Genomic DNA, 10,682 nt, shown 5'->3' on the forward strand with positions numbered 1-10,682 from the left:
TGATCATACCTGATAAGTCCTTCTCTCCCAGTATCATCAATTATGTTATTTAGAATTTAAATGCCTTATATATTATTGCATAAAACTTTGGGTATCTTTCTTCTCCTCTGCACTCATATAGTGGAGATCTCATTTGGAAGTTAGTCTTAAAAGTTGGTCAAATGGTAAACAAGTGATTGTGAAATAAAGGTAAAAATGATAAGCGTGATACCCATTTGGGACTAATGACTCTGTAGTTATTGCTTCGACAGCTAGGCTTACTAGAGTCAATTTTGTGGAAGGAGTCAATAATCTGGAATGGCTAGTATAGGGGAAAAACAACAAAGACAGGAGAAATAAGTCATTGTTAATTCTTCTAGGTAGCAAATATTTTGAAAGTTGTATGTCCTGATAATTCTTTCTGACTCCTTACCTGAGAGTCAGTATTTTCTTTTAAGAACTTCCAGGCAATTCTAATATGTAAACTAACAGAGGGTCAATACTTGCGTGTGGAAATAGGTAAAGGCCCTCCCGTTGTTCATCGATTTGTCTGAGCGGGCCCAGTAACGTCTCCATTGGAGACTTTGTTGCTACTGTGTCTGGCATATCGAATACGTCACGGGGAGCTTGCCAGGCTCTGCCGTGCGGGCGAGATACTCTCGGTAGCTTGCCGGGCTCTCTGAGAGGGGCGGAGGAATCGAACTCGGGTCGCCCATGTTGGCTGCGTGCAAGGCAAACGCCCTACCGCTGATGACCATCAAATTTTGTAATATATCATGTATATCTGTTCTTTTTTTGCTCATATCTTTTCCCTTTAGAATGCTCAATAAGAATACAATGAGAAAAGAAGGGGCAGAATCAGCACAAACTTAGAGTATGCAATATTTTGCATCGCACTTTCTTTCCCTGTTAGTTACTTTCTGACAACTAATCCAGAGTGTTCTTTGCTAATTGTAGGGACCATACCTGGCAGTGTATACCTGGCAGGGTTGGAGCCATTCTAGGAGGTGCTTGAGAACACCAGTTTAACACCTAGCAATTCTTAAGAGTGTCCTATGGTTCCAAGACTAAACCTTTACACATGCAAGGCGTATTCTCTGCTATGTAAGCCACATCCCAGCACAAAGATCATTATTTTATTTATTGTGAAAACTTTCCTAGAACATATATCAGATGAGACCACTGTTTTTGTGGTGTTTTCAAACATATCATGTATTTTACATCTGTAAAACCAATTATGCATCTTTTTTTAAAGTTTTCTTTTTTGTTCTAGTTGTTTCCCTTCCCTCTCTTTTGGCTGATACAGTAAAATCAAATTTTATCTCCTGCTATTTTGAAATTCAACTTGTGATATTGTGTGTCAGTGTTCTTATTATATAGAGGCAAATATCTTACTATGTAATAAGCTTGTGCTAATACCCGCTTCCCACCCCCATTACTACAGCCCATTCTGCTGCTCTACAATAACATTTTTCTTCTGAGTATTTTAAAATTCAGCATTTGTATTTTTTTCATTTCTTTTCCTCCCATACCTCCTCTTTGTTTTTTATTTTAGTGTCTTTGAACAAATCTTGTTCTGATCCCTTTTATGTCTAAAATGAGATCAAAGGTTTCTGCACCAGTTTGTGCATTAGTGAGGAGGTTTCTGTTGGGAAAAGAGCATGCCTTTTGGTTCATGATTCTCATTCCTTGTGACTGCTTTTTACCTTTACTACTCTGTAGTCAATGCTATGAATACAGAGTTGTAAAGATAATAGGTGACTGTGAAATTGTTGATAATGCACTCATTTCGCTTTTATAGTTTCTCCTACAACTGCAGAAAGTAGATTTCTATTAGTCTGGCCTATTCTGATTCTTGTAACCAACTAAAAAAAGATTGGTCATACCTCTCTTTTAAAAGTCAAACAAACACTTTAAAAAATAGTTGCCAGAATGTCATATGGCACATCTCTGAGGCATTATTGTTATTATTATTACTATTATTATTATTAATTTATTTATTTTGGATCTACCCAGAAGTGTTCAGGGATTACTCCTCATTCTGTGCTCAGGGATCATTCCTGGCAGTGCTCAAGTGACTCTACTAGTACTAGGGATTTCAGTACTAGGTCAGCCTTGTGCCAGGAAAGCACCTTACATGCTATACTATCTCCAGCCTTCTTGGGCTTTATAAAGCTCTCTTACCACTAATTTTACCCCTTTCAGCTCAGGCTATTATAATAATTTCCTGAAGTTAGAAGTTCCAGATTGTAACTGCTTCTGATGCTCTACTCTAGAGAATTCTGTGAAATGAAATTCATGTCTTTTACTTTGGCCGGAGGGTAAGGGGGCACTCCTGGTAGTGCTCAGGACTTACTTCTGGATCTTCACTCAGGGATCATTCCTGAAGTGCTCAGGGGACCATATGAGGTATTGATGATTGAACCTGTTTTGGAAGCATGCAAAGTAAGCACCCTGTCTACTGTTCCACTGATCCAGCACCTAATACTATGTTAGTTTTTTTGTTTGATGAAGGAGGTTGAGTCACAACTGACAATGCTCAGAGGTTACTCCTGGCTCTGCGGTCAGGAATTACCCCCGGCAGTACTCAGGGGACTATGGGATGCCAGAGATTGAATCAGACTGGCTGTGTTCAAGCAACCTCCCTACTCACTGGACTATCACTCTGTCTCCTACTTTTAATGAAACTCTAGAGAAGATAATTTCATGACCAATAGAGAGGCAGTAATATCTTTTTAATAAGAATGTTATTCTAGAGCCGAGATCACCGGCAAGTCCCAAATGGGGTAGGTACCGCATGCCGCCTCCCCCAGATGGAACCCCGGTGACCAGAAGCCTCTACAAGCACAGCTCGAGTATGCGGGAACTAGGACTTTTTTTCAAAACCGCGCGGCCGCTTATGCGGCCGTGCGACCTCTCTCTATATACAAACTGATCATTGGGAAGTAAACCACCCAACCTTTCTCCCTGAAAATCAGAGTTAAGTTTGGAGCATGGCCACAGCCCCTGAAACACAAGGACTTAATGCAGAACCCAGCAGCTTGGAGCAGAAAAGTGAACAGACTATGCGTTAATCCAGGCCATCATGTCTGCCCGGAGGGGAAAGGGTGTTGCCCCATTCGCCCTCTCTTCTCTGGAAAGAAGGATGGCGGCCACATGGGAGCCTTGTGGACAGCAGGTATGAGCTGGGGGTGTGGGGGCGACTAAAACCTCATGGGAAGGGGGGCGTTCCGGTCTGTCCTTCACGCCCTACCGAGGTCACCAGTTGCCCCCCCGCGAGCGGCTCTCCAGCACAGCCACGGCCCCAGAAGCACATGGACTTAATGCAGAACCTGGCAGCTTGGAGCCGAAAAGTGAACGGACTATGCGTTAATCCAGGCCACCATGTCTGTCCGGAGGGGAAAGGGTGTTGTCCCATTCGCCCTCTCCTCTCTGGAAAGAAAGATGGTGGCCGCATGGGAGCCTTGTGGACAGCAGGTATGAGCTGGTGGTGTGGGGGCGACTAAAACCTCATGGGAAGGGGGGCGTTCCGGTCCGTCCTTCACGCCCTACCGAGGCCAACAGTTGCCCCCCACTAGCGGCTCTCCAGCACGGCCACGACTCCAGAACACAGAAACCAATTTCTTAACTATCTGACTTTCAGTAGAAATACTTCCAGGGTCAATAGGTAAAATAGCAGAAATCCAAAACCAACATTTAATTCTTGAACCTAGCTGTAGAAAGCAAATCACTTCACAATGCTTTTTCAGCATGTCTGATTTGGGGGGGGGGGTAAACTCTAAATAATACTGGTGAATCTTTTATTGAAACAATGAATCTAATCAAATCAGATAGAGTGTTAACTAGAATTCATCTGCCTCACAGGGACTGGGAGGGGTGGGGGGCTGGGGTTTTATTGGGGTTCTTCATGGTAAAAAATAAGTATTGGTAAAGGGAAATGTGTTTGATATTTGCATGACTTAGACCTAAACCTGAAAGCTTTGTAACCTTTCCCACAGTGATTCAATAAATAAATAAATAAATAAATTTAAAAAAAAGAATGTTATTCTAAGTATATACTGAAAGAATTATCTCAAATTGGCTCCCCATGGATTTGCTTATTTCATTTAAGCCATTGGTTTACCTACCATCAGGAACCCATTCAGAGGCATTGGTTAATATACCATGTAGAGTCAAAAATATAAGTGGAAAATCAATGCCAATAAAACACATAGAAATAATTGCATCTAATGGAAGCCAATCCATAGGTCATGCTTACAATTCTGCTTTCAGAAATAAGTAGTAGAACCCATATATATGTGTATATATGTATATATATATGTTACATGTATATATGTAGAGAGAGAGCATATACTTTTAAACTAAGCTTGAATTTTAGTAGAGATTAGGGACTAAATTGATAGTAAGAACACTAGCAATTTGTTTTCCAAGGAGTTTTGAATTTATGTTTCAGAACATGACCCTTGTCTTGGAGAAATATGTGTGGCTGGGTTTTATCATAATGACAATGGTGGTTATCTTTTGATTCTTGTCAAACATGTTATTGATATTCATGATTTCTAGAATTCTTTAAACAGGTTATTATTTCAAATTCTCAGTATTTTCTTTGGAAATTAATTTTTTTCTATTTTAAAATCTGCTTATATGTCTAGATCAATACTTGAGACAAACGGGAGCATTCTAATTTAGTTTACAACATTTAATACAGAAATCTGTTTTATCTTTCTTTCTTTCTTTGAGAATGCTGATTCTTTCAGTTAGAATAAGATAGAAGAGACGAGCTGGTGGTTTTATTGATGAACAGATGAAGGAATTTATTATATTAGATAGGCCTAGTGAAAGGAAAGTCATTACTTGGATTTCTGTGAACTTAGGATGGGTGGATACAGGTAGTTTAAAGTATTATATTGGCTAAACAAATTGAGTAGACAGATACTTTCTCTCATAGGACATTTTCTTACAAGGACTCATGGATCCAACTGGTGGGACCAACAAAACAACTGTTACTGAGTTTATTTTACTGGACCTGGTGGAAACAGAAAAGCTGCAGTCTGTGATTGTTGTAATCTTCTTCTCTGCCTACCTGGTCACGGTTGGAGGCAACCTCAGCATCCTGGCAGCCGTTGTGCTAGAGCCCAAACTTCATACCCCCATGTACTTCTTTTTGGGGAACCTGTCAGTGTTGGATGTTGGATGTATCACTGTCACAATTCCTGCAATGTTGGGTCGTCTTTTGTCTCACAGGCGTACAATTCCCTATGAATCCTGCCTCTCACAACTGTTCTTCTTTCACCTCCTGGCTGGGATGGACTGCTTCCTGTTGACAGCCATGGCCTATGACCGATTCCTGGCCATCTGCCGGCCCCTCACTTATAGCACCCGCATGAGCAAGACAATCCAGGTGATACTGGTGGCTGTGTCCTGGGTATGCGCCTTCTCCAATGCCCTGACTCACACGATCGCCCTAAGTACTCTGGACTTCTGTGGTCCCAACAAGGTTAATCACTTCTATTGTGACCTCCCACAGCTCTTCCAGCTGTCGTGTTCCAGTACTCAACTCAATGAGCTGATTCTTTTTGGTATGGGTTTCCTGATGGTAGGTACACCTGTGGCTCTCATCATTACTTCCTACGTCCATGTGGTAGCGGCAGTTCTACGCATTCGCTCAGTGGAGGGCAGGAAGAAGGCCTTTTTTACATGTGGCTCCCATCTCACTGTAGTTTTTCTCTTTTATGGGACTGGTATCTTCAACTACATGCGTCTGGGTTCTGAGGAGGCTTCAGACAAAGACAAAGGGGTTGGAATTTTCAACACAGTTATCAACCCTATGTTGAATCCACTTATTTATAGCCTTAGAAACCCTGATGTTCAGGGTGCTCTGTGGCGGGTTCTTGTGGGAAGGCGGTCATAACCTGAGGGAAAGTAGAGTAGAGGTAGTTCTTTGCTGCCTTTTCTGATTTGAGAAAATTTTCTCTATAAAGACAATGGTCTCCTGTCTTTACATATCACTCAAGACTTATGTGATATGTTTGTTATAGAAACAACCCTCCCTAATGCATCAGTTTATTTTTGTAATTACTGTTTTTATTGATTTCATTATCCAGAAGTTATTCTGATTCACTGAAGAAAACAGAGAAAAGAAATAGAATTTAGTAATTAAATAATCATGAAATTAAAAATAATTATATGTGACATATGCTTTATTACATGTAAGTACTATGTAAATAAACACACGTGACCGAGTAAGGTTTGACCAAGAATTTCCCAGAATCTTGTTAGTTTCTTTATAGGCTGTGATTTTTTCAGGTGAAGCTGAAATTTTGGAAGTTTAGTAGGCCTAGTTACAGTGTGCTGTAAGGAAAGACTAATTAATGACAATCTATATGGAGCCCTTATATTTCCCATGTATCAGAGCTCAGAGCATAGTGTTAGAATTATTGTGTATCAAGGATCATTGCCTTTGACTATTGCCCTAGAGCTCCAAGAAAATCAGTCTCTTTTCTTTGCTACCACACAAGAATACTATCTGAAACTTCAAGGACAGGTATGGTATGTATAGTGTAAGAATCCACTAAACAGAACTAAATTAACCCAGGCATGATCTAGTTTAATACCAGAAAAGGAATGCTTTATCTCCATTCTTTGTAATGCTTTTATCACATATTTTGTAAGTAAACTCCTTCAATGTTTTATAAAGAATAATCATGGTATTACAAACATTTTCTTTTAAATTTCCTATAAAATTTCTAAAATAGCCTTCTTCAAATATTACTCTTCTCTTCCAAATATTCTACTTCAGAAAATATTCCTAGGTTCAGTACCTTGAGTGATACCCTTTTCTAGCTCTATTTTATTAGTGAATTAGTATAACTTCAATAGGAAACTTACTTCCTCATCTTGGTGCTTTCATTGACTTTAGCTCAGCCTTTTGTGAAATACTACTTTCAAGTCCTAGCAATTCCCTATTCTGTGTTTTTGCTAAAACTGTCCTGTACTTAGAGCTGGCTTCTCTATGATGTCTACTTGGAGAACAGGAAATAGAGAAATAGAAAGATAAGTCCTGGGAGTGGGAAATAGGATAGTGTTGTGAGTGGAGAAATAAAAATAAATTAAAATGTAGAAAGTGAGGGAACATGATATTGAGCAAAACGGGTTAAAGTGTAGATAAAATTATATAAAGGGTGTGAGATAATGAAATCTGAAAAATTATAAGAGAACTAAGAGTATTATGCATGATTCCTCAGGAGTACTGCTGAATACAAAGATGGGTGTATTTGATAGGAAAATGAAGGGTGCAGAGGGGTTTGATATGAAAAGAAAATTTGGAGTTACTTCCAAATTATTATCAGTGTGCAGTCATGTAATAACAAATTCATGTTATTGTGGGTTTTCACTCTTCAAGCAGGAAATAAAATTTACTGAATGTATAGTGATACAGAACAGTATTGAGTTCTACTTCTGGCTAAGAGAAGACCCTAGAAGGATACATATAGTGATTTATAGATAGAATGAGTGAGTAAAACCATCCCATAGAGCCATGAGAAATATTAGCTTCCCTGTGTCTGGGAAAGTACCTACCAATACAATCCAAGAAATGAATGAAGTCTGTCTCTTTCATGTATACTTGATTTACCAGTCACTTTAATCTCCTCAAATGGAAAGGAAAGCAATAAAATTCAAGTCTTGTAACAGAATTGGAGGAAATATCACTATCTATCATCTATAGATAGATCTGATAATGGTTTAAAATCCAAATTAATAAAGAACTAAAACAACTCAATTATTAAAACAGATCACTTCCTCCCACTTTCTTCCTGGAATTATTTTTCAAATAAAGCTTTCAAATGGTCAAGTAGCACACAAAATAGGTTCAGCATCAATTAGACTTGGATGAGCCTCACGCATAAAAGAACTGACAGAGGAACCCAGGTGTGTGGGACCCGGGGCTGAGATCTCCAAGCCTGTACAGTTTGGGACTGGACCTGCCAGTAACTAGACAGTTACACCCACCAACTGCCGTGTAACTCCAACAACGGCCAGGATCCAGAGATCATCACACTCAGCTCCTGGGAGAGAACAAGACAGAGTCTCCTACCCTATGCCTGACTGTCTCCACCAGGGCCCAACAGCTGAAGACCACCGAGGCCCAGCCAAGGCCATGCTGGGAGCACTCTCCACACACTTGGATGAGCCTCACACATAAAAGAACTGACAGAGGAACCCAGGTGTGTGGGACCCGGGGCTGAGATCTCCAAGCCTGCACAGTTTGGGACTGGACCTGCCAGTAACTAGACAGTTACACCCACCAACTGCCGTGTAACTCCAACAACGGCCAGGATCCAGAGATCATCACACTCAGCTCCTGGGAGAGAACAAGACAGAGTCTCCTACCCTATGCCTGACTGTCTCCACCAGGGCCCAACAGCTGAAGACCACCGAAGCCCAGCCAAGGCCATGCTGGGAGCACTCTCCACACACTTGGATGAGCCTCACACATAAAAGAACTGACAGAGGAACCCAGGTGTGTGGGACCCGGGGCTGAGATCTCCAAGCCTGCACAGTTTGGGACTGGACCTGCCAGTAACTAGACAGTTACACCCACCAACTGCCGTGTAACTCCAACAACGGCCAGGATCCAGAGATTATCACACTCAGCTCCCGGAAGCTTATCATCTTATCATCTCATTCCTAATTCGGTCAAACTGGCAGGCTACCAAATGTAACATGCCCACATGGCAGAGTCTGGCAAACTCCCCGTGGTATACCCAATATGCCAAATACCAGTAACAATGATGGGTCTCATTCTCCTAACCCTGAAAAAGCCTTGAATATGGCACTTTAAAAAAAAAAATCTCAGGGCTAGGACGAAGAAGACGTTACTGGCACCTGCTTGAGGCAATCGACGAACAACAGGGTGGTCGTGATCGTCGTGATCAATTAGACACCAGCGACTTCACTTCACACCAGTGAGAATGACTTATATTAAAACTGCAAGGAAACAAATCTGGTGGAGATGTAGACAGAAATATAACACTGGGACAATGGTGAAGAGAAGCAAACACTTTGGTGGAGGGTGTGGTGATGAAATGTTTTATGTATGAAACCATACCAATAACAGTTTATAAACCATAATGCATAAAAATATAAATTTTTTAAGTTGTGGTATACACAACAGAACACAATGCAGCTGTAAGAAAAGATAAAATCATGCAATTAGTTTCTTGTTATATAGACAAAACTAGAGAGTTTCCGAGGGAAGTCTGTCAAAAAGAAAGGGACATATACAGAAATTTCATGTTTGAAATATAAAGATACAGAGTAAGCAAGTAACAAAGGGCTAGAGGAAACAACTGAAGGGTTGGTTCACAGAACTGAGTTAACCTGGGGCAGAATAAAGGGGTAGATGGGAGGGGTCTTTGGAACATTGGTGGTGTGAAATGGCACTCGGTGGTGGGTGTGGCATTGGGACAATGAATGCACAAAACTATCAGTAACAATATTATAATGATGCTCCAATAAAGATGGAGAGAAACAAACTTCTTCTACAAGCACGGGGGAAAAAAGAAACCCACATTTACTTTTGGTCATCTGCCTTAGCCTCTACAGAAAACAGTATGGAGATTTCTAAAGAGGTTAAAAACAGAATTATTGCTTGAGGCAGAAATTCCAGTTCTAAATGTCTCTTCAAGTTTTTTTTAAACATTAATTTACATGGGGCTGGAGCAATAGCACAGCGGGTAGGGCATTTGCTTTGCATGTGGCTGACCCAGGTTTGATTCCCAGCATCCCATATGGTCCTCTGAGCACTGCCATGGGTAATTCCTGAGTGCAGTGCCAGGAGTAACCCCTGTGCGTCACCGGGTGTGATCCCAAAAGCAAAAACAAAACAAAACAAAACACATTAATTTACATACCTATGTTCATGAAGCTATTCACTTAGATATTGGCTAATTAGCCAAGATCTGTGGAGAAAACCCTCAAATGCTCAATGACAGATGAATGGATAAAGATGCCATGCTATTTTACATATGGAATACTGGTTAGCTTTAAGAAATAACTTTTGTCATGAAATTTATTTACAAATGGTACTACATGGAAAGTATCGTGCTAAGCAAAATGAGTCAGAAAGAGAAGAATAGACATACAAAGTTTGCATTCATCTGGGGAAAAAATGGGAGACTAAAACCCAAGAATAGCAGAGTACCAGGTTTTAAGTACCAGGAGGTTTACTCCATGGCTTGGAGACCAGTTGCACACCTGGGGGAAAAAGCAGCTCAGATAGAGAAGGGAGGACCAAAAAAAGGGTGTTGGGAGGATCCTCCCAGGATGGGAGATGCGTGCTGAGAGTAGACTCTAGACTGAACATGATTGCCACTCTGTGCTTCTCTTGCAAACCACAGCACCCAAAGGGAGAGAGAACAAAAGGGAATGCCCTGCCACAGAGGTAGGGTGGGATGGGGGGGATGGGGGGTAGGAGGGATACTGGGATTAGTGGTGGTGGAGAATGGGCACTGGTGGAGGGATGGGTATTCGATCATTGTATAACTGAAACCCAAGCACAAAAATTTGTAAATCTACAACTGTACCTCATGGTGTTTCACAATAAAAATCTGAAAAAAAAGAAATAACTTTTGGTACAACATGGATGAACTGGAGCATATTATGCTGAGCTAAATAGGCCCTCCCGTTGTTCGTCGATTTGC

The 10,682-nt window shown here is 40.9% G+C and overlaps 1 protein-coding gene across 1 annotated transcript; it reads left to right on the plus strand.

The window, feature by feature from the left end:
• The first annotated feature begins 4,936 nt into the window (after positions 1 to 4,936).
• Positions 4,937 to 5,890, plus strand: LOC130035918 (olfactory receptor 3A2). Its single transcript, XM_056127843.1, has one exon. It carries the CDS (start codon positions 4,949 to 4,951, stop codon positions 5,888 to 5,890), a length of 942 nt encoding a protein of 313 aa, XP_055983818.1. The 5' UTR covers positions 4,937 to 4,948.
• The last annotated feature ends 4,792 nt before the right edge of the window (positions 5,891 to 10,682 follow it).

The sequence above is a fragment of the Sorex fumeus genome, unplaced genomic scaffold (assembly GCF_029834395.1).
Source record: "Sorex fumeus unplaced genomic scaffold, SorFum_2.1 ptg000063l, whole genome shotgun sequence".
Taxonomy (NCBI): domain Eukaryota; kingdom Metazoa; phylum Chordata; class Mammalia; order Eulipotyphla; family Soricidae; genus Sorex; species Sorex fumeus.

Bases quoted from the DNA above. Each gene is read 5' to 3' on its own strand.
- LOC130035918 (XM_056127843.1), top strand. From the start codon at position 4,949: ATGGATCCAACTGGTGGGACCAACAAAACAACTGTTACTGAGTTTATT.